This window comes from Ochotona curzoniae, unplaced genomic scaffold, assembly GCF_017591425.1.
Source record: "Ochotona curzoniae isolate NIBS_2020 unplaced genomic scaffold, NIBS_Ocur_1.0 scaffold_3890, whole genome shotgun sequence".
Classification (NCBI taxonomy): Eukaryota; Metazoa; Chordata; class Mammalia; order Lagomorpha; family Ochotonidae; genus Ochotona; species Ochotona curzoniae.
The window spans coordinates 35,573,112-35,597,343 of record NW_024467115.1 but is presented as its reverse complement, the minus strand read 5'-3'; the positions used below and the strand labels follow the sequence as shown (position 1 = coordinate 35,597,343).

Sequence of the window (24,232 nt, the reverse complement as noted above, 5' to 3'; positions counted from 1 at the left end):
GCATCCTATATGGGCACCTGTTTAAGATCCAGCTGCTCTATTTCCAATGTAGTTTCCTGCTAATATGCCTGAAAGAGCTGCAGATGACGGTCCAAACGTCTGAGTCCATTTACCCGCATAAGAGATCTAGAAAAAGCAGCAGACTTCTGCTATGGCTTGGCTCAGCCTCCACTGTCGCGGCCCTTTTGGAAGTGAACTAATGGATGGAAGATTTACCTTTCATTTCTCTGTCTCTTCCTCTCTCTGTGCAACTCTTTCAAATAAATAATTGAATCATTAAAAATGTGATTCCAGTAAATCTCACCTGAGTGTTTAAGTGGCTAATTAATCTCCGGGCAGGTGTTTGGCATAGGAGTTAAACTGCTGCTCGGGGACACCCAGACCCCATGTTGGAGTACCCTCTCTCAGCTCCAGATATTCTGCTTCCAGTCCACCTGCCTGCTAATGTGCATCCTGGAGGCAGCAGGGATGATCCAAGTATCTGAGTCCCTACCACCCATGTGGGAGACCCAGACAGAGTTTGAGGTTCCTGTCCTTGGCGTGGCCCAGCCCTGACTGCAGCAGGAGACCCAGACAGAGTTTGGGGTTCCTGTCCTTGGCGTGGCCCAGCTCTGACTGTAGCAGGCATTTGGCAGAGTGAACAAGCACATGTAAGATTTCTTTCTCCCTTTCAAATAAAATGAAAATATAACAAAATAATTTTTTAAAAGAACAGAAGTTCTAACACTTGTCTTATCTGGGCATGTATCCTAGGTTAATCCTTTACTAGTCATGGGAGTTTGGACAATTCACAAAATGGGTATAAAAAAATTATCTTCCTTATAGGGTTTTGAAAGGATTAAATGATGTAGGGCACATACAGCATTTAATAGGACACCCCACACGTGGATACAACTCCTGATTCTGGGGACTTTCCGGACCTACATTTTCTGTGTGCTACATGCTGAGAAACTGGGTTCACTGATGCAATCAAGAGGACGTCAGCCTCTGGCTTCTTTGATCTCAAATGCAATAACCTGTTGTCCCCAAAGTGCAGACATCTGGTCACAGAACCACCTGTTCTGCCCGGCTAAGGCTTCAAGCTCCAAGGAGCTGCCTCTGTCCCCTCCTTTTACCTTCCCTTCCTCTCTCATTTCCACCAAATATCATCTTCTTTTCTTCCCTCCACCTGCCTACTATCAGATTTTATCACTGTGGAACAAATGCACAATCAAGCAAGTCTCAGCTAAAGGCTGCCACGACTGTCAACACAGGGTGCCCTTCCATCCCTGGATGTTTCACACGCCTAAGAAAGGTGTTTTTAAAAATTTACTGAAGTCTTCACTTGGGAGAAAAATTATTACTTTTAGGGAATGTTAAATGTGTTTATTGCTTCTTGGCTTCAAGTTCAAAATTTACCTTATTTATAGTAGAAGGAGAAGATGAGGAAGGTGGTGACTGGCTGAGACTTTCAACACAACCAATCTGAGAGAAAATGTCCACCTTAAAATAAACAGAAGTGCTGAGTGAACAGGATGGGGGGAAAGAGTGTGCTAAAAGCTCTGAACTAAAAACAAAGTCAAACAGGGCTCACCCCACCAGCACACGCCAGCCCTTGGCTCACATTCCATGCAAACAGCCACAGCAGCTAACAGTGAGTTATTGTCAATGCAGGAAATCTGAGGATGCTGCATGGCACCACACACAGCATCACTGAAGCTCAGAAAACCCTTTCAGCAGCACAGGAGTGGAGCAAGAACCATGCAAGGATACAGCCAGTGAAACAAAATCCAGAGGGGAAAACCAGAGCCAAGTTTTTAAAAACATTCAAGATCCTTCATCTTTTGCTTCAAAGGCACCAGATGAGTGTCAAAGTCAGGGAGAGCAGTCACCCTAACTGATGGTAAGCCAACCACACAGCCACAGAGCCTGCCCCTGAACTCTGCCAGCGCATGAACTGGGAGGAAAGGAAGGGCCTTTGGCAGGTGCTCCCGGAGCTCTGCCTAGCTAACTTGGCAGCATCCCTGACAGACACAGACATGCCCTGTGAAGTCAATCAAGGGCCAACTACAGCACAGCAGTCTTCCTGCTGTGTAGACAACACTGGAGCCACCTTCAAATCCCAGCTCCCCAACTGGTCCCCAGGAAAGGGTGTACTACCTTCATCCAGAGAATGTTACAGGAAAGTACTTTCCAGGTACTAGTCTCGTGAAGAACATACTGATATTATTCTCATTTTATAGATGTAAATGAGCTTCATATTGAAAACCAATTAATACACAATTAAGATGGACTGACTACCATTTAAAACTTCTATAAAACTTTTATGTCTCAAGATACAAAAAAACAAGGCGGATCCTATAACTGCCCCAGTATGCAACAGTCAATGAGACTTTTCCAGACCACAGTTTGGAGCTCAAGACCCATATATAGTCCAGTGCGGTGATAGCAAGCAGACAGAGCTGAGTGCCTGGGCAGAGGGCTGGGACAGGGCAGCTGCACAGAGAGCTCCGCAGACCTGCAGAGGGCATGCCAGGCCCAGAGCCGAGAACTAACCAGCACATGGTGGGAGCAAGCCTACAAGTCAGGGAACCCCTTGTGCAGTGCTGAACCTATCTGCCAGAATGGAAAACTTCACAACTCATGGAATACACGCATTAAAAATGGTTTTGTTCAGTAGAAGGACAAAAGTGTTCCTAAGCTAAATGCTGCTGTGGCCTCACTAATAAAGCTGAAGAACAAAAACTGAAACAATGAAGCCATTTTAAAGTAACTCAAGTATATGTATAGAACAAGGCTCAAAAGCACCTCCGGGAACAAAATATATATATATATATATCCAAAACATGACCAAGGTAAAAATCCCAATGTCCAGCATCCCATAAAGCTAACTGGATAAAGAAAGCAAGCATTGAACCTAGCAGTTAAGATGCCCATGTCCCAAACTGAAACACTGGGATCTGTCTCCCAGCTCCTGCTCCCGACTCCAGCTTCCTGCTGACGCAGACACTGGGCGGCACTTGAGGAGCCAACACTTGAGGACTCAAGCAGCTGAGCCACCGACAATCATACTTGGTCTGTGTTCCAAGTTCACAGCTTCAGCTTCACTGTAGGCATTAGGGAGTGGACCTGCAAATGGAAGATCTCTTTTTCTCTGTAAGTCACTTACACTACTTCTCAAAAAAAAAAAAAAAAAAAGGTAGCGGAAGAGAATTAAAGGATAAATTTATTTCGGGGGGAGGGGGGGAGAATAGAAGTCACTAAGAAAGCTAGAAAGTATGACTCCTAGTAAAGAGAAAATCAGTCAACTGATGCTGACCCAAGAATGACAGATAATAGAATCAACGATATTTAACAGCAAGGGAGCTTCCTCATCAAGGAGGTACAGGGAACAATTTGAACGGGCAAAACAAGCAGAGAAAGAATCTCAAACATTCTCAAGGGGTGAAACACACCGAGTTAATGTAAATCCATGGGTCCCGAATACTGCTAAAAAAAGACCAGAATATTCATTTATTACTACCTGAAACAGCTGCATGACAACTTACTTTGAAAATCAGCAATTAAAGAGAAAAAACTGGAAATATACCCAAGTTTCCAGTAGAAACTGGAGTTCACCACCACAGTTAACCAGGGCCAGTGATGAAAGTGCAGCGCTGCTTCACAGGAGAAAGCCAGCTCAGTGCAGGTCTAGGGACTAACACCACCTAGGGCAAGTAGCATCAACTGATCATAAACGGTTAGGCGGATGATTAGCAATGAAGCATGACTCTCTCATCACAAAAGGAAACACACAGTGAACAGAACACTGACAGATCTAACCCAGGGGTCATTCTCATCAGTAATACCGGATGGCCAGATAGCCCTCCTCTTGATGTTATACCTCCTGTGGTGCATTCCTAATATATTTGTGCCAAAAATGCTTAAATTGAGCCAATTAAGCCTTTAGACTTAACTTTCAACTTACAGGAAATGCAGATAACAAAGTAGCAACTTCAAGAGCACGCAGGGCAGCACTGTGGCAAAGCACGTTAAGCCAGCCCTTGTGGCTACAGCATCTTGTGTCGGAGTAGCATTCAAACCTGTGCTGTTCTGCTTCTAATCCTGCTCTGCAGCAAACAGCCTAAGTACTTGAGCCCCTCACACCAATACAGGAGATCCACATGCAGTTCCTGGCTCCTCGTTTCAGCTCGGCCCACATGAGGCCGCAGCCACTTGCGGAGTGAAGAAGCAGGTAGGTGACCTCAACATCCACTCATTCTCTCTCTCTTCCAACAAATAATAAATCTTTTAAAGATTGGTAATAAAGGAGACAAGCAGACAAATTCAAAAGACATGAATACTATACGACAACCGGTTGTGTCTGAATTAAAAAATAAAAACAAAAACTCATGATGCACTGCTTTTAAATGTAGAGTTTAATGGGAGACTGGGAATGGGAGGATAAGCGAAGCAAGGCAAGCAGAGGGAGACAGAGACCTTGCATCCACTGGTTTATTCCCCAAATGGCTGCAATGATCAGGGCCAGGCTGAAGTCAGGAGCCTGGAATGCCATCGGGTCTCCCACAGTGGTGCTAGTGCCCAGGCACGTGGGTCTTCATCTGCTGCTTTCTCAGGTGCGTTAGTCGGGAGTCTGATTAGAAGTGGGGCAGCCAGGACTGGAACAGGCACTCACATGGGATGCCTAACTGGCTGTGTAACAACACTGGCTCCAAAGCCAGAAGCATTTTTAAAGTAAAAACTATGTTATGAAAAAAGGAGGCCTAAAGGCACATCATCAGCTATAATGCTTGATCCTAGCTTATAGACAAGATATAAAAGACATTTTACAGGCCCGGCTCGGTGGCGCAAGTGGTTAAGGTCCTCGCCTTGCACGCCCGGTCTCCCATATGGGCGCTGGTTCTATCCCGGCAGCCCCGCTTCCCTTCCAGCTCCCTGCCTGTGGCCTGGGAAGGCAGTCGAGGACGGCCCAAAGCCTTGGGACCCTGCACCCATGTGGGAGACCCGGAAGAGGCTCCTGGCTTCGGATCGGCATAGCATCGGCCGTTGTGCTCACTTGGGGAGTGAATCATCGGACGGAAGATCTTCCTCTCTGTCTCTCCTCTCTGTATATCCGCCTTTCCAATAAAAAAATAATAAAAATAAATCTTTAAAAATAAAAAAGACATTTTACGTCAGCTGGGAATATTAAAACTGGTTTAATGAAATTAAAATTTACTGGAAAGGAAAAAATTGCCAACTGCAAAAATACTACAAAGAATGTAAAGTAGTGCGAAAGATCTCATACTGGCTTGATATGTGTGTGTAATGTGCATGTCCAGGTTTACCTAGAGAAAAGATCTGAGGTGTAAACTAAGATAAACACTCAATTGCAAATGTGACACTTTCCTTTTTGTTCATTTGAATTCTCTATAATGCATGTGTACTTCTTCTGCAATAACAAAATATTTTAGAAAGACATACGATTTGAAAGGCAGAGTGACAGAGAGGGAGTGGAGACAGATATTTGTTTACTCCTCAAATGCCCACAACAGCCAGAGAGGGTCCAGGTCAGTGTGGGCAGTCAGGTGGGCGGAGGGACACAGGCACGTTAGCCAGTTTGTGCTGCCTCCTCATGCATCAGCTGCACTGGAAACACTAATGATACAGGATGCAGAACGCCATGTGGTGGCTTAACATGCTATACTACAACGGCCATCCTTAGAAGGCTATTGTTTTTAATGAAAGTAACAACACTAATCAGCAAATACGGATCATAAAAATGCTAAGTCCTGATCATACCCGATTTTGCTACTTATCTGACATCCTTGGGAAACCTGGAGCAGTAAGAAATAAATTCCTGAGGCCAACATCATGGCACAGTGCATCAAAGCCACTGTCTGTAGCACCAGCACCCCAAACGGTGACAGCCCAGGTCCTAGCTGCTCCACTCCAATCCAGCTCCCTGCTAATTACCTGCAAAAGCAGTGGAAGATGTTCCAAGTACTTAGGCCTCTGCACCCAGATGGGGGGGATCTGGAAGAAGCTCCCGGTTTCAGCCTGGCTCAATCTTGGCCACTGTGGCCCATTTTAGGAGTAAATCAGTGGATGGAAAATTGATCCATTTCCCTCTCTTCCTTTCTCTCCTTCCCTCCCTTCTTCCCTATGTATCTTTAAAAAAGAAAAAGAAAAAAAAAAAAAAGACAATGCCTTACTTTGACAACCACATGTGCAAGGGCTTGTTTGGGTCACATGACTCAACTCTGGGCTCCCACTAGGCAGACAGGACAGGACACAGAGGAACAACTCTGAGCGTGCTGACCACGAGAGCCATAACCATGGGAGAAGACGGACAACAACCGTCAGCTTTTGAGTCCATTGCAAGGGTCACTCCCACAGGGTGGGCTGTTGGAGAATGCCCTCTGCTGGCTTTCTACCAAGCCGCTGAACAAGAACACAAAGCACATAGGCAAGCTGCAAACAGCATGGGCTCAGTTCCCATGGCCCTGTTTCTTACAGAAGATACACGGAGCCCTGCCACAGGAAAACGCAGATCATGTGTCGACAAGCCCACCAGACCCTCCTGGCCCATGCTGCACGTTATCCTGGGGGAGAGGCCCTGTGAGCACGAGCCTGTGCCTTAAGACCACAAAGGGAACTCTGCGATGGCTCCATCCCACATTCGCATGCCGCTGTTTGTTCTCCTGTTGTTTGACCCATCAGGCAATGCATGGTCCACTACACGACCACAGCCCAATGCAGACTCCAGCTGGGAAGGGAAGGAGGTCAATGGAAACTTCCAGAATGAGACGTTTAGAATAATGGGAAGTGAACATGCATTGTTCACAAATGACCATTCACTGCTGTGGGCTTTTGTTGGGGGATGGAGGCAACCAACCTATATAACTAAGAAAACAATGTTTACTGGACATTTCTCATTCATCAAACATCTAATAATCACTGAATTGTGTTACTAACTATGAGTATAAAACAGAGTGCAGGTTTCTTTTTTTGTTTTTTAAATATTTATTTTATTTTTATTGCAAAGTCAGATATACAGAGAGGAGAGACAGAGGGGAAGATCTTCTGTCTGATGATTCACTCCACAAGTGACCGCAACGGCTGACGCTGCGCTGATCCGAAGCCAAGAACTTCCTCTGGTCTCCCACATGGGTGCAGGAACCCATGGTTTTGGGCCATCCTCGACTGCTTTCTCAGGCCACAAGTAGGGAGCTGGATGAGAAGTGGAGCTGTCGGAATTAGAACTGGTGCCCATAATGGGATCCTGGCACATTCAAGGCGAGGACTTTAGCCACTAGGCTACGGCACTAGGCCCTAGATTTCTATATGCAAGGCCAAATCTTTCTAAGATTTGACTATTCCTCAACAGGATCTTAAGAGGTGATAGCTTATGTTAAAAACATCTAAGAATTTCAGCTCAAATTGAAGAACTTGTGAAATTTTCTCTTTCTTAGGTCTTTAGTTCAAATGACACAATCTCACTCTACAGAGGAGCCTCCACAGATCTTAGAAAATCATGAACGGAAATACAAATGCACATCGCTTCCATGATGATCACGGGGCAGAGGAGATTAATAAAGCCATGCATAGTCACTCACAGCACTACTACAGTTTAAATTACTTAAGAAAACCTTTGTCATCTCATATTCTTAACTCAGATGTCAACTGCAAGTATCTATTTTTTAAAAGAAAATGAAATGAATACAAATTGTCTTAAAGAAAGCATTACTTGAATTAGCTTAGTGTTTAGTTTTTTTGTTACTCTACACTCAGGTATTTTTATGTACAGAATAGGGTGATGCTAGAACTAACAAAACACCACCTGCGTCCTGTCAGACCAGCCTAATAACGTTCCCATGAGATGGCCGACAGTGGACACTGTGGATGGACTTCACTGCACTTCTAAGATGTTCAGAAAACTGCTTTTGTGATGTTTCCAGCTAAACAAACAACAGTGGCTGGCACTGTAATACAGTGGGTAGGCCCACTACCTATGATGCTGGCATCCCACACCAGCACCAGTTGAAATCCCGGCTGCTTTACTTGCAGCCCAGCTCCTCATTAATGCACCTGGGAAAGCAGCAGCAGATACGCCAATCGCCCAAAAGGGAGACCCAGGGTTTCCAGCTCCTGAGTTTGGCCGTAGTCAACTGTGGAGTAAACAAGCGGATGGCAGCTCTCTCTCCAACTCTGCCTTTCACATAAGTATAAATCTTTAAACACACGCCAGAGCCTACCCTCTCCAGCCTAAGCAGCGACTCTGCAAGCTTCCCTAGAGAAGGATGGACGGGAGTCTAGGATCTACAATAATGCAGCCAAGGACATGCTGCTCTGCAGGCAAATGACCACAAGCTCTCGGAGCAGTGAAGCAAGCCACCTCGCACAGCCCCGTTCTAAGCAGACAGGATTTTCTGGTGGTGAGAGGGAGAAGAGACCAAGAGAACCTCTTCAACAAAGATTTTGCAGAAAAGAAGTCTCAATAAGCCATTATGAGAAGCCAGTGACATTAGGAGGCCTGTTTAAAGTAACGAAATAAGCTGAACTATTTTTGTGAAAATTTAATTTAAATGGATTACAAAATGCCCATAAATACTTTTTTAAGGAAATAAGGCAAAATGTAGTTCCAAATATATAGTTATTATTGCCTTTCTTTTCCCTTAACCAGTAAAAATTCCTTCATAACAAATATTACATGGAAGGTTTCTGTACAATAGGGAGATGCCATATCCATAAATACTTAATCTGGAGCATTTGTTTAATATCCAAACTCTTAGAATAATAGCCCAGAGGATTTTCCGGACAATATTGCAACTATTTTTGACTGAGTGCAAAGCGATGGGCTAGTGACAGTGACTAGCCTACGGTCAGTACCTAGAGCACCGACTGAGGCAGGGACTGAGGTTTAAGTCTGAAAGCTCATGTTTTACACTGTAACATTTGGATGTTATTTTGATGACGGAAGGCTTCTTTTTTTTTTTTTTTTTAAAGATTTATTTTTATTATTTTTTCATTGGAAAGGCGGATATACAGAGAGGAGAGACAGAGAGGAAGATCTTCCGTCCGATGATTCACTCCCCAAGTGAGTGCAACGGGCCGATACTATGCCGATCCGAAGCCAGGAGCCTCTTCCGGGTCTCCCACGCGGGTGCAGGGTCCCAAAGCTTTGGGCCGTCCTCGACTGCTTTCCCAGGCCACAAGCAGGGAGCTGGAAGGGAAGCGGGGCTGCCGGGATTAGAACCGGCGCCCATATGGGATCCCGGGCGTGCAAGGCGAGGACCTTTAACCACTTGCGCCACCGAGCCGGGCCCCGGAAGGCTTCTTAAAAGTACAGTATCATGGAGGGCAGAAAAAAAACTGGACAACTCTTCTGGCCAAGCGTTGACAGCAAGTATCCGGCCAAGTGGAGACAGCAAGGTGGACTGCGTTAGCCGATGAACCTTGGAGCAGTGAGAACATCTCAGAACTAATGAAGCCACCGAGGCAGGACCTTCGGAACATGTTCCACCATCAAGGACCCTGGGACGACATCAGAGCCATCCCCATCCACGGGCACTGACACAGTGAGGCTGCTGGAAGCGGCCCTCTCTCCTTTTTCCCCCAATTTCCCCAGATACAGGGAAAAAAGGAGACTGGAGACAGTTGTCTCATCCACTTTCCCCCATCCTTTGACCCTCTCCACCCTAATTAGTGATCCACAAGGGCATGCATTCTTTTTCATGATGTAAACATCATAAAATATTTATTAAAAAAAGTAATCCTTAAAAATGTACAGTAAAATCTTTGCTTGTTAAGCTTACAAATTTATATATTATATATAATTCAGTAATTTATAATATATTCTGTAGTATGATCTAGACATTCCCAGTCCTGAACTAGTATCTTTTACCGAGCATTGCCCAGCCACCATCAAAAGCAGAGAGCAGGCGCGTGAGGCACGGTAACCACAGTGCCAGCACCTGTCACCCTCCAACTTCGTGAAAAACCAAAACCGGACCTCTGAAGCTGAGAGTTCTAAGAAAAACAGAAAGTGCTATTTTACATATGAAGATACAAATTAAAAAATTATTTACTCTAAAATGCAAATGCAGACTAAAATACAAATTGAGGACAGGCTCAGATACAGAAACAGTAACAGGCTCTAAGTCAGTCAGAGATCTGCTTGTTGAAAGATATGACTTATCTATTTATCTACTTATTGGACCCAGTGCAATGGCTCAGTGGCTACATTCTTGCCTCTCATGCACCAGGATCCCATTTGGGCACCAGTTTCTGTCCTGGTTGCTCTACTTCCCATCCAGCTCCCTGCCTGTGGCCAGAGAAAGCAGTCGGGGATGGCCTAAAGCCTCGGGACGCTGTACCCCACATGGGAGACCCTGAGGAGGCTTGAGGCTCCTGGCTTCAGATCAATTCACTCCAGTCATTGAGGTCAACTAGGGAGTGAACCAGCAGATGAAAGATCTTTCTCTCTCTCCTCTCCATACATCTGATCTGCCTTTTAAAAAATAAATAAATAAATCTTCATTTATGATTGCTAATATTTTCCATGATGCAGTTTTGCAGGTGTAGGGATTCCCCTATTCCCCTCCTCTTCCTGTTTTCTCCTCCCACCTTTTCCCCCCTTGTTATGACAGTACATAGTCTTTTAGCAACAACAATTTTTTCATTCCGCTATTTAAGTGCCTCATGGCATTGTAGGGATAGACAAAGGCAGAACGTGCAGTATCACACTGCCAAGGTACAGTAAACTGCTTCACTGGGAGTCCTCCACTTATTCAGGAGAACAGTTTGAAAGAAAAACACAAGTCAGGAAGCTGGCACAGCCAGGGGCTGAGTGTAGGCTTTCCTAGACTGTGTCCAGAGAGCCAAAGTTAAGGAGACCCTGGGAAGAGTGAGCTGACGCCAGCCCTGGGCAGGGCAGAGGGATGAAGAGATGCTGTGTGCCACACAGCTGCCCTGCAGACGAGACCATCCCGAGAGCCGCTGCACACCGTGCCTGCAGAGCACCCCAAGAAGCACACCTGGGCCCCCCTGTTAGCAAGGGGCCAGCAAAGTGACGACATCCTGCAAGACTGTGACATTTTCCCACCAAAATAAACTGTCCCTTTAACTCGAGTCTCCAGAAACTTCCTGAAGCATTCTTGAGTCTTCTTCCTGATATTCAGAAAGTGAAAGAAAGGCAAACCAGCACCTCATTTCTCACTCATGACACATTTCCTGGTACTTACAAATACATCGCAATTTTGTCCTACTTAAACTATACTCATATTCCAGATAACTGGAATCACAGATAGTAACTAAAGATCTTTTTACCTAATTTAAATTCAACTGCTCAGGTTAAATATGGATCCTGTTAATTCTAGTTTCAGGTCACCTTTTATTTGCATTTAAAGTATTTGCTTTAATGTTAGATTGGATTAATAAAATCCAACTTTTAATTTCATATTACCTTGTAAGTAACCTGGAAGAAAAACAATCAGACTGGTAATTGATTTATAAGGCTACCTTTAAACACTGACTTTGTTACTGAGATTTGGACCTGATTCTGAACTCGAGTCCATTAACTGACACCCACCGTGCTACCATGAGACACTAGCCAGAGTAGGTCTCCTGAATTCTATCTCATCTCTTTCACTAATGCTATGACCACTGCATTTAATTCTCTTTAATTAAAATGCTGCCCTTCAATTAATGCAAACTCATTTTACAGAGGCTTCCATATAATTCAGTGGATCTCAACTGATGGGCCTCCAGGGGGACAAGTGTTCTGGATACATTTCTGGTTGTCACCCCTGGGGGCACTGTGGCATAAGGAGGAGGAGCAAGTGACGCTGCTGAGCATCCCACAGGGCACAGGATGCCCCCTCAACCTCAGCTGTCCACAGCGCCTAAATGCCGAGCGCTGGGAAGGAGTTCAGCTTAGCCCTTTCACATTTCATAATGAGTGATTTTTAGCTAATCAATGTTCTTAAGTATCAATAACAAAATATCCTCTGTAGCACAGAGGATAAAACCACCACCCATGGTGCCAGCATCCCATATGAGCCCTGGTTTGAGTTCAAACTGCTCCATTTCTGAATCAGCTCCCTGCGCTCCCTGCCAATGTGCCTGGGAAAGCAGTAGAAGATCGCCTAAGTGTTCGGCACCTTGCACTCACAGCATAAACCCAGCGAAGCACCTGACTCCTGGCTTCTGACTGGCCCAGCTCCAGCCTTTGTGACCACTAAAGGAGTGAACCAGCAGATGAAAGAACTCTTTCAAATACACAAATGTTAAAAAGAAGAAAAAGTGTTCAACCACTGGTCACCTTGCCGCTGAAAACAAAGTATCTGAGTCAAACTAATTTCTAACTCACAATGTCTCCAAAAAGCTGTCCTAGAATGTAGAGAATCTGCAAGTAGTGCCTTAGCAAACTCTCTTGGAAGGCAGGGATATATAGAGATATTTTTGAGCAAATAATTATAAGTACTATAACTATTAGGCTTGACATAATTAAAAATTTTCTATGCAGTTAAAATGTCAAACCATAACGTTTCCTAATGCCCGTTCATTTCTAAAGATGCAAGTAGCAACAGCATTTTTATATCCACTCATTTTCTTCTTGTCACTCTGATCAATCATTGAGTGACAAACTAGACAGATTCACCTAACCTGGCCAAATCACAGCTTAAGTTAGTGTTAAAACATCATTTGTACTTTCCTCAAGTTGTCTCACTATTCTGAGCTTGCATGAGCAGTAACAGCACCCAGTGCGGGGTGCCCGGATGTGGCTAACCCTGACCCTGACCCTATCCTGTGTGGCTTCTGTGTGCAGGAATGTGGGATGCCAGCTTTGGGGGGGAGGACATGAGCCAAAGCCCTGACAGCGACTTCAACAGGACACACCTTGTTTGCACAGCCTCTTCTGACTGTCACATCCAGCACCCAGGACTTTAGCTCTCAGTAATACCTTCCCTTTCTTTTTCCATTTTTATTCTCATCAATTATAAAAACAGCTTTAAGCAAGCTTAAAAGGTGAGCCCTTTGTTAATACTAAACAAAAATAGAAATGCCACATGGAAACATGAAGGTTACTCTGTGTATGCTTTCAGGGAAGGGCACCAGGATGTATCAGGCACCTTGGCCCACGAGCTTTGCTCTCAGGCCTGCGAGTTGCACCACACACCACACCACAGCACACCGCACATCACACCGACAGGGTGCTCCAAGACATACCTGGTTACTGCTGCTGGGGGCTGACAGGTTGGCTGGACCCACACTTGCCGAGAGGGAATCAAGGAAGGCTTGGTCGGCCACTGAATTTCCACAAGAAAACTGATCCTTTCCATCTCCGGGCAGTATCTGAGTGCAAGAAAGCACAGCCATTTTCACTGGTCAGGGTCACTTTAATTATGAGTCTCAGGGGACAGGCAGGACTGTCAGATGTCATGGAGAAGGGCTCGGGCTGCATTTCAGGTATCTTGACAAGTTGGAGTTCACTTCCACTTAGCTCCAACTACTTCTGGATCCCTCTTGTGAGGGGTTTCCTCTCCTATGAACTACAGGAAGGATGCTGTGTAACATTCAGCTATTTGTCTTCCTGCCACCGATTTTAGCTTGATTCCATGCAGCCTGAGCGCAGCCACTGGAGCATTTCTCTTTTAAATGGGCTGGCTCAGATCATGGTTCAGACCCCGGTCGGCCTTGGCGGTTCCTCCACGTGCAGGTGCGTTCTGCCGCCGTGGGCTGCTGCACACTCTCACCCCCCAGGTGACTGACTGCCACTGGGTGCAGTGTCCTTACTGACCTTCTGCTGCACCTGCTTCTTCCACACAGGAGGAATTCCTTTCTTAAAAGACAAGCAAAATGAAGGATGCAGTAACTTCCTTTCCATAGTAAGCACAATCTCAGAAAATGGGATTAATGCCAACATCTACCTAGATACTTAGATCTTCAAGATTTTCTCAATGGTGCTCTTTTTTTTTAATATTTGTTTTTATTACCAAGTCAGATATACAGAAAGGAGGAGAGACAGAGAGGAAGATATTCCATCTGATGATTCACTCTCCAAGTGACCACAAGAGCCAGTGCTGTACTGATCCGAAGCCAGGAGCCAGGAACTTCTTCTGGGTCTCCTATGTGGGTGCAGGGTCCCAAGGCTTTTGAGCCGTCCTCAACTGCTTTCCCAGGCCATAAGCAGGGAGCTGGATGGGAAGCGGGGCCGCTGGGATTAGAACTGGCGCCCATATGGGATCCCAGGTGTGCAAGGCGAGGACTTCAGCCGTTAGGCCACGGCGCCTGGCCCAATGGTGCTACATCTTATAGCATCCTGGAAACACGGTGCCCAGAGCTAAGGTGAGGTGCAGACGTGAGGTAACGGGGTTCAGGGACCTGGCTGTGAAAGGCTGGGGGTCTACTGACTTCATGCTTTTCTCCAGAAGGTTCAGGACTGCCTACCCTCTTAACTGAGAACTACAGTGTCGGCCAGGTCTCTTTCCTGTTCTGCCTGCAGGTCCCAGCAAACACCCTTCCAGAACCAAAGCTGTTTTTTTTCCCCTGATTTTTCTCAATGAGTACCAGGCAACATGAATTCAACCACCCAGTATGAGACTAATTCATCAAGCACTCAGTACTCAGTCTGAGTAGACCACAGTCAGCAGGGGGCGCCAGTTGATTCAGAAGAGGGCCTTGTCCCCTTGCAGGTGTGCGCTGGTCACGAAGTGCTGCCATGGGGGTTGTCACACCTTCCCGGGCACCTGAAACCAGGAGATCTCCGCAGCAGTCTATTCCCTGGATGTGAACGATGGCCCAAAACCTTGGGAACTAGCACCCACGGGGGAGAAATGTGGGGGAAGCTCCTGGCTCCTGGCTCCTGGCTCTGATGAGTTCCTGGTCATCTGAGGAGTGAACCAGCAGACAGATCTTTCTCTGTCTCTCCTTTCAGTAAATCTGCCTTTCCAATAAAAAATAAATCTTAAAAAGACAAACAAAAAAAAAACTTGAACTTTGTAAACTGATTCTAAAACAGCTTTGTAGGCAGGAGTTTAACACAACAATGGCAAAAGGAAAACAGGGACATTTACTCACAACAATTAGAAGTTCCTATCCTCTGAAAGAATTTCTCTAAATACATTTATTCACTCTTTGGAGCTTCATTATACAGCAATACTTCGTTCTAGTTCCATATCAACATATTTTCCATATTTAAGTAATAAGTATATATTACTTTCTCAAGGGAAATCTTTTTAAAAAACATGCTGTGTTCTGACCTTCTGAGTTGATGTTTTATACGAAGATGCTTGCCTAGGTTGGCTTCAGTAGATGCCAGCTCTTACCTCAACATAGTCTGTGGGAACGAGCCCTCGTTCTCCTTTGTTGTTCCTTCCTTCTAACCATCCGCCACCAACATCCTGAAAAATGCAAAGAAGAGAGACAAGGATGAAAGCCCAAACTGTAAAAATGTTGCTTTGGGAATTGCTGTCTTGCACTTCTTTCCTACTTGCCAGTGTGCTGCACACGCTGAGGGGTATTCTACTGGCCCTCACCTGCAGGGCCCTGCCCGCTGTGCCCCAGGGGCAGAGAAGCTGTGGTGTTCAGAGCCCAACTCAGGGCTTTGCACAGGGCAGCTGGCTCTTGGAACCCCAGGTCATGTCAGGGACAAGGCCCCCACTTTTAACCACCAGCTACAAGAGTGGAGACATCTTGGTCCATGCATACCAGGGGATGTTGAGCCTTCCAGCTCCTGTGAATGCCCGAGCGGGACTAATTTGCACTGACTTAAGAATACTCAGAACTGGAATAGTCTATTATCATGGGAAAGCAAACCAATATTTGGTTCCTACGTTTTTTTGGATAAATAGTATTAATAAAGTAAATAAAGTAGAACTCTCTCTATATCTCTCCATATATCAAGATTCCCATTTTTCCACATATTATCCCATCAAAGTCCTACTCTTTTCCCTCAGAAAAGCCACGTTTGCAAACATGGCCCTAACTAGAAGTTATTTAACTTGGGGGGAGGGGGCTATCTGGTCCCAAGGCACAGACACTTGCAGCCCACATCAGAACAGCTGCTGTTAGTACCCGGGCTCCTGACTCCAGCTTCTTGCTAATGCAGACAGCGGCAGGCAGCAGTGGCAGCGCGAGTAACTGAGTTCCACACTCAAGTGGGAGGCGTGCTGGGTTCCTAGGTCCCGCAGATGAAGAGTGCTTTTCCTCCCCTTTTCTCTCTCTCCCTAAAGCTAAACTTGACCTCAGTAATTCTTCCAAAGAACAGGACTCACTGCCACACATTCACAGTGCTCCAGGGCGTAAAGGCCACACAGCCCTGGGATTCTTTCAAACACCAAGTCCTCTGGGCCTGATGCCCAGGCCTCTTTGATCTCACCTGTTGTCACTGCCCAGTCATGTCCTAGACTCTGGTCATTGCAACTTACACTTGAGAGCAATGCACGTGTCACCTGCTCACAACATCACCCAAGAAACCTAAGGAAAACCTCTCAACCACGTACCCTCTGTAGCCCATGGTCACACGTGATGCTCAACTTCCTTGGCCTGTTTCCCTTGGGCACAGGCAGAATCTGTACTCCGGGTGCCTTGCCTACATGTCATGTTCTCTGCTTGTGAGCGCAAAGTGTCACATGTGGCTGCGACTCCTCACTCTAGGAGACTTTGCAGTGGGACAAGCACCATGCAAACCGCTCTTCTCCCTGGGTCTCGCGACCCTGGCTTATAAAACAACCCCTCCCCTATGGGATGTACCTGAAACCTGATAACATGATGTGTTTGTATATATATACACACACACATATATATAGTGTGTAGTGTACTTTGGGTTAGAAAAAAAAAAATTAAGAGGTATTTTGTTTTTCAGCCCCAAGGCATCCCAGTGGGAGGTGGGTACAAACACAATGACAACAGCATGCCGTGGTCCCAGCCACAGGCCCGCCCAGAACCCAGGGCTCTGCTCTCTGTAGAGGATGTCTTTTACAGCATTCCCACAGAGGTTGGGGCTGGAAGAACCGGAAAAGGCATGGCAGGGAGGCAGGGGGCAGGAGAGCACCCTGAGCAGGAGAACAGAGTCACGAGGAGGGCGTGTAGAGTGTATGCAGGAACACGCCTGTGTGCAGGTGCGGCAGAGGACTGCGGTCTGATGGCAGCATCCCTCAACCTGCAGCAAGGACAGGGATGGCCAGAGTGCACTTCAGGAGCCAAGTCAGCCCGTGGGAAGGGGAAAGCTGAACTCAGGCTGCTGACACGCTCAGAGGAGCAGCTAGACGTGAAAGAGACTGGAGAGTAAAGTGGTGGCTCTAAGGGCTTTCCAGTAGAGGTCTTGGTGGACACGACTGAGGGGCCGGGTGCAGCTTCCGGCTGAAAACAGAGTTCATGGCCAGGACTGGTGTGTGTGGGCGAGGAGCTCCCTCTCAGACACAGCAAGTGGAAGCACTGGTGGGAACACTGAGCAAATCTGCATCGGACACAGTGCAGTCAAACCCACGGGCTGAACGAGCCGGCCCAGCTGCAGCTACGGATTAGCATACAGGTGGCAGGGGAGAAAGCCGAGCACACAGAGCAGAGTGAAAATGAGCCTTTCAAGGAAACAGACAGAAAGCCGTGGGCAGAAAGAACAGGAGACCCCAAAAGACTACTAGAGAGCACGTGGGGTCCACGGTGTCAGACACAATCTCGGCCCGTGCTACCAGCCACCATCAGGAAAACAGGCGTGCAGACCTTGCTGAAAACCAAGAACACGGACAAGGGCAAAGCTTTCTATTTCTGTATCTCAAGGCAGCCAGCCCAGTGCGTCATATGCACAGGAGTGACAGTAACGGGGTAGAGGACAGAGAAGGCTCCAGGCCTGTGGAGAAGCCCTGCAAGGAGCCCAGCGCGGAGCCCGGCAAGGAGCCCGCAAGGAACCCAGCACAGAGCCCAGCGCGGAGCCCTGCACAGAGCCCAGCGCAGAGCCCAGCGCAGAGCCCGGCAAGGAGCCCTGTGCACAGGCCATCAACTTTTCCAAGACTCTTGTGTGCAAGGATTTCCAAAATTATACTCAAATAAGCCCATCTTTCAGTTTTTCATGAACTTCTGGAGCCTAGTACTTCAAAGACCTTACAATAAAATTAATTAAGAAGAACATGAAATTATTTTGAGGCAGCAATCACCTAGAGGCAACAGCAAAAACTGGAACAGGATCTTGAACAAATATCACTGAAAAAAACCCTAGTATCAGTTTGCTTCTGAGCTTTCTGTCAACAAACATTATTGAAAAAACTTCAATAGCTTAGAGAGGCTTTATTTTATGGAAGCGAACAGCCATACCTCCCAAGGAAGGAAGCAGAGCACACGGATGCTAATCAGATAGCAGATACACGCTGCGACACAAGTGCGTGTGGACACACGTGCACTCTGAAGATAGGTACACATACAAACATACGCACACAACTGTGGTTTGCAAAGATGCGGAAAAGCCAGACTTACACAGTCATTTCTGACCCGCTAGCTCTTCACTCAGAAATGGTAACTCCATGGGGAGCTAAGCCAATCTAGTCTTCGCACATACAGCTTACTGGTAACCTAATCTGACTTAGGGAGAAAGCTTAGTGAAACAATGATAGTGACCCCGGGCTAAGACAGGAGGGTCAGCAGTGTCCCTCATGTATTCTAGACACACAGCGTTAGGACAACAGAAGAAACCAAGTCCCAGAACAACTACAGGGTGTGTGACAGGCACTAGAAACAGGGGGAAAGATGTAAAATAAGGAGATATAGTATGCTCTGTATATATTTTGCAATCTTTGGGGAGTTTCTGATTTTACTGTTGGTATCTATAAGTCCGATAGATCAACTCACTCAAACAAACCAAGCGATTTCAAAGCTCAGTCTGCGAGTCGGGGCTGGGCAGCACTCTCTTACCGGGTTTGTAATCGTGATGATCTCTCCTTCACTGACTGACAGCTCGTTATTTCCAGGTTCAGCAGCAAAATCGTACATAACCCGAGCCTGTTGGAGCGGGGAGGGAAGAAGTGACAATCGTAAATTCAACGGTAAGAAATGTAAACCATGCCTACAGTCGACTTGGCGGACGCGCTGCTTGGCCACGCAGGGGCTGTGGCTGTTCTGCAAGACAGGAAGAGGCACTGCCGAACTTCACCCGTCGGGGGGAACCAGTGCACCAATGGACAGTGCCACAAATGCTGCCTCCAAACCTGCCCACTCCACCGAGGAGAAATGGTGCCCTTCCGTTCAGGGGCCAACAAAGCAGAGACGCTCGCACACGCCAGGAAGCTGTGTCTTAGCCATTTTAACTCAGAAATTCAGGATTCAGGGAGCAAGATGCACGTACACTGCTTCACCATGGCACAGCTTCCACAGTGCTGTGCGTGCCAGCCAGTTGGGACTCGCCCCTCTTTCTGGTGTGCCACGTGACCCTTCTCTACATAAGCTCTCCCACTGCGCCAGAGGTGACCCTGTGGGACCTGCCCAGTCTTGGACTGTGCAGAAATGGGAGCCAAGCCAAAGCAGGCCTCTTTCTTCATCAGGGTAGACTTCCTGAGGACTCATTACAGTGAGGAGAAATCATTATGGCCACTGCTGTAAACATGTATACAAGTAGTGTACATAAACGTTCATATTAAAATGTAATTTTAATCTGTTCCAAATACTCAGTAATGGTTTTTCATGGACTGTCTTGCAGAAGTCCACCCTGTGCATTGGAGTCAGCTGTGCTGGGAACCAAGCCTAGTTTGGAAAGTGACCATTTCCTAAAAGGAACATTCTAGTTAACCATCAGGGCTGACCACACCAACCCCGCATTGTGGCAGCCACCTGTGTGGCCCTCCTGCTGGCCATGGCCCCTCCTCCACATGTGCTTGGTGCTGCCCCAAATTCTTTTAACAAGGATTAAGAAGTTACATCTACAGGTAAAACTGGAAAAATAACTCTTGAAATAAAAAATACTATAGTAGCCTAACGAACAAATAGAAGGTGAAACAGGTACTTTGAAGCATTCTTCAAGATTGGATTTAAGACAGTCAATGGAAACTATTTCCAATTTTCTTCATGCTTGAAATGTTTTCCTAATAAAACAATGACATAAAGGGTGGTTCGCATCTGTCATCCCGGCGTGTCCCATGAGAGGTGGGGAAGAGCCGAAGCACGGACTGAAAACGCAAATGCCGTGAGCGCCCTGCTCTGCCTCGGCCCCTCACGGGACAAGAAGGCCACAGCAAAGCAGACTGTTCTGGTCCTGTCCTGGAGGATCAGGCTATTTAAAGCAAACTTCCCAGTCAATCCTCAGGCAAGGAGCTGCTTTCGGGGAGGGGGAGAGCAGCAAGCTCTTCAATTAGTTTCCACACATGAAAAGCTAAGCTTGCTTACTAAGCTTACAATTTGGTGAAACAAGTGAAAGACAGAAATGCAAATTCCTAATGACACGTAAATGTCAGTGAACATACATGTGTTCACTTGAATGTTTTTGCCTTCTGAGACTCAGGTCAAATCCTGACCCCAAAGCAACAGTGAGAAGGTGGGCCCCGGTGGGGAGGGGGCGGAGGACGGATGCTGACGGAAGCCGGCTCTGGCAAGCAGGTGCGTGCTCTCCTACCCCACCCCTGGGCCCTGTGAGGACCATGCCCCCTTCATGGGACACACCACACTGGGGGCACACAGCAGATCTGGCCCACGGGACTTCCCGGCCCCACACTTGACTGAGAGTGCATTTCTGTGTCATTATAAACCACCGGTCTCAAGGCAGCACAAAGACTGAGACACGGAAAAAAAAGGTTTACAAAGTAGGTTTATGTAAAATGGTGCACCAAGACTTTCTAAAACAGAACAGAGATGCTTCTCAGAAATCAGAACAACTCGGGGGAAGCACAAGGACGCAGCGAGCAGACGTCCACACAGGCACTGTCAGTAAAGAAGAAAAGGAGCCCGGCGCCAAGAGGACCCTCAGGTGGACTGGAACCCTCGGGCCGCCCATCACCACCCATCACCGCCTCTGCCTGCCCCTACACGGGCTTTCAGCTCCCTCCCCGCCTCCAGACAGCCGAAGATGCTGCCCTAACCCCAACGGCCACTCAGTCCATTTCTTCCATGCCTTTTAAAGCAATGACCTGTTTTTCTATATTGACTTATCCAACCTATGGTAGCTGTATTTTAAAAGAAATGCTTCCTCAAGTACCTTAAAGAGCCAATTTTCCACAAGTTTCCTGGTTAGGAGGTGATTTCAGGCCGTATTTTCTTCACATGCTGTGAACCCCCATTAATTTCTTCTGTAACAGGTCCTGAAGTGCTACAAATAGCCCATCAATCAATAGCACATCAATCTTCCCCACCTGTTCCATTCACCGCTAATCTACTTGCTAGTCAAATGAGTCAGTGGTTTCAAAGCTCTCAAGAGATGGACTCAGCTGCTGGAACATGAGCAGCCACACACCCCTCTCCTCCTTGACACCCATCTCTGCAGGGAAGGGAGGGGTGAGCGCCTACCCTTTCTAACCTAGAGTGCAAGAATCTGCTCTTCCGCCCGACACTTCCCTGTCTCCAGGAACCCTGGGACCACAACCCACACAGGTACAGAGTAGCCCTCTCTTTGGGCTCTTGGCTCCGGTGCCAGAGGTTAGGGGTGAAGGTGTGCTCCTTGGGAATTTTGCAGTGAGCCAGCTGTACATTTTCAGGATTCAATGAACTGCTGCTACCAACAGTTTTCTGAGTTATGGGGCTGGCATTTTTGGGCAGCAGCTAGTTTTGATTCTGATGCCATGATCCAATTATTCCTTATCATTTTCTGTTAGGAATTACTAGAGAACTGGATAAGTTGCTTTATATATAATTTTACCTGCATCATAAATGTTATTAACATACAGCAGGACCAAAGTCCAAGATGCTTGCACACAAGAAACTCAATAAAGTATCATGTTTAGAAATGTTGCTCTCAGGGCCCAGCGTGATAACGTAGTGGTTAAAGTCCTTGCCTTGCGCGCGCTGGGATCCCATGTGGGCACTGGTTCTAATCCTGGCAGCCCTGCTTCCCATCCAGCTCCCTGCTTGTGGCCTGGGAAAGCAGTTGAGGACGGCCCAAAGTCTTGGGACCCTGCACCTGCATGGCAGACCAGAGGAGCTCCTGGCTCATGGCTTCGGATTGGCTCAGCTCCAGCCCTTGTGGTCACTTGGGGAGTGAATCATTGGACAGAAAGTCTCCCTCTCTGTCTTTCCTCCTCTCTGTATATCTGACTTTCCAATAAAAATAAATAAATCTTAAAAAAAAATGTTGCTCTCAGAATTCCCAAGGAAGGAAATCAGGGCTGTTTCCCCCAACAGTCACAAGCATTTTTCTTTAATAATTCATTCAAGGATATAGTGAGGATGATTGAGTTAAAGGTTTAATGGTTGTTGTGTGGAATCTTATCCCAACAGAAGAAATTTCTTTAAGCAACTGGTAGCAGTCATTGAGAATGGCTGAAGATATATTTTTTCATATACAGAATTTTCATGAATAAACTATCAGTGAGTTGATACAGCCTTTAAATTTTAAAGTGATTTATTTATTTGCAAGGCAGAGTTAGAGAGAGGGAGGAGGGGGAGAGAGATTCCCTGAGGATGGAAGATTCCTTCTCTCAGTCTCTCTCAAAACAACTTAATTAGATGTTTTTCAAACCAGCGTGTGGTAGGCTACCAGCTGGGATGCCCACTCGCCTTATCAGAGAGGATGAGGCTGACGGCTGTGTTGGGTCTGAGCGCTGCCTTCGCTCTCAGTCAGCTTCTTGCCCATGCAGCCCTGGAGCATGGCAGGGATGGCTCAAGGGTGTGGGCCCCTGCCACCCTGTGGGAGACGTGGAAGGAGTCCAGGGCCCTCAGCTTTGGCCTGATCCAGTCCCGGCCCAGCCCCAGCTGCTGTGGCCACGAGAGGAGTGAACCAGCAGATGGAACGTCACTCCCCCTATCTGCCCCTCCCTCTGTGACTCTCACCTCAGTAAATGCATCTTCAGTGACATGAGCAGTAGTGCAGCCAACTGAAGCAATCTTGCTCTTCAGAAAAATATAAATAATTGTTAAATATACAAAATAATACTCACTTTATACAAAAGGAAAAAATAATTTGGTAGATTCTTCCAGACTTCTCTCCACTAGTAACTGTAGTATTTAAGCGTATTGGCAATGTATATGCAAATAACAGTTCCCCATAGTGTCACAAACAAAATAAACCACCTGAGTTTTGGATCTCTGCCAGACACCCTGCTTATATGATCACTCATGTGCAGCCTGATGCTGACTCTCCCTCCAATTAGGAATCGGGACTGGGGCCAGTATTGTGGTGTGCATATTAAGCCACACCTGTAATGCTGGAAACCCGTGTGGCTGCCAACTGAGTCTCAGGTGCTTCACTTCCAATCCAGTTCCCTGCTAACGTACCTGGGAAAGAAGTGCTTAGGTCAACAGAGCAAAAGCCGATGTGATAAAATTGAAGGCACAGAAAACATGCACCTTGGGACACATCCTCTCTAAGATGTATTTATTATTTTTATTGGAAAGGCAGATACACAGAGAGGAGGAGAGATAGAAAGATCTTCCAGGGCCCGGCGCGGTGGCGCAGCGGATAAGGTCCTCGCCTTGCACGCCTGGGATCCCATATGGGCGCCGGTTCTAATCCCAGCAGCCCCGTTTCGCTTTCAGCTCCCTGCCTGTGGCCCAGGAAAGCAGTCGAGGACGGTCCAAGGCTTTGGGACCCTGCACCCGCGTAGGAGACCCGGAAGAGGCTCCTGGCTTTGGGTCGGCATAGTATCGGCTGTTGCGCTCACTTGGGGAGTGAATCATCAGACAGAAGATCTTCCTCTCTGTCTCTCCTCTCTGTATATCCGCCTTTCCAATAAAAAAATAATAAAAATAAATCTTAAAAAAAAAAAAAAAAAAGAAAGATCTTCCATCCGCTGGCACTCCCCAAGTGGCTGGAGCTGGCACTTAGCTGGAGCTGAGCTGAATCTCCCACACGGGTGCAGGGTCCAAAGGCTGAGGGCCATCCTCAAATGCTTTTCCAAGCCACAAGCAGGGAGCTGGATGGGAGATGGAACAGCTGGGACATGAACTGGCGCCCATATGGGATCCTGGCCCATCCAAGGTAAGAGCTTTAGCTACCAGGTTACCGCATCAGGCCCAACACATCCTCTCGTTACCAGCATCTGTTCTACTGCTGCACCAGCCTTGCCACACAAGGTGAGACTTTAATGTGGGTGTGAAGTCACCCTAGCTAAGCTGGGCTCTCCAGAGCACCAGAACCACC

The 24,232-nt window shown here is 46.9% G+C and overlaps 1 protein-coding gene across 1 annotated transcript in view; it reads right to left on the bottom strand.

The window, feature by feature from the left end:
• Positions 1-24,232, bottom strand: part of SNX9 (sorting nexin 9) — a 93,504-nt gene that overhangs the window by 36,674 nt on the left and 32,598 nt on the right. The window contains exons 2-4 of the mRNA XM_040965242.1: positions 18,868-18,954; positions 15,291-15,365; positions 13,192-13,317 (exon numbers count right to left, since the gene is read on the bottom strand). Of these exons, the coding sequence (XP_040821176.1) occupies positions 13,192-13,317; positions 15,291-15,365; positions 18,868-18,954 (288 nt within the window). The remainder of the gene's footprint in view (positions 1-13,191; positions 13,318-15,290; positions 15,366-18,867; positions 18,955-24,232) is intronic.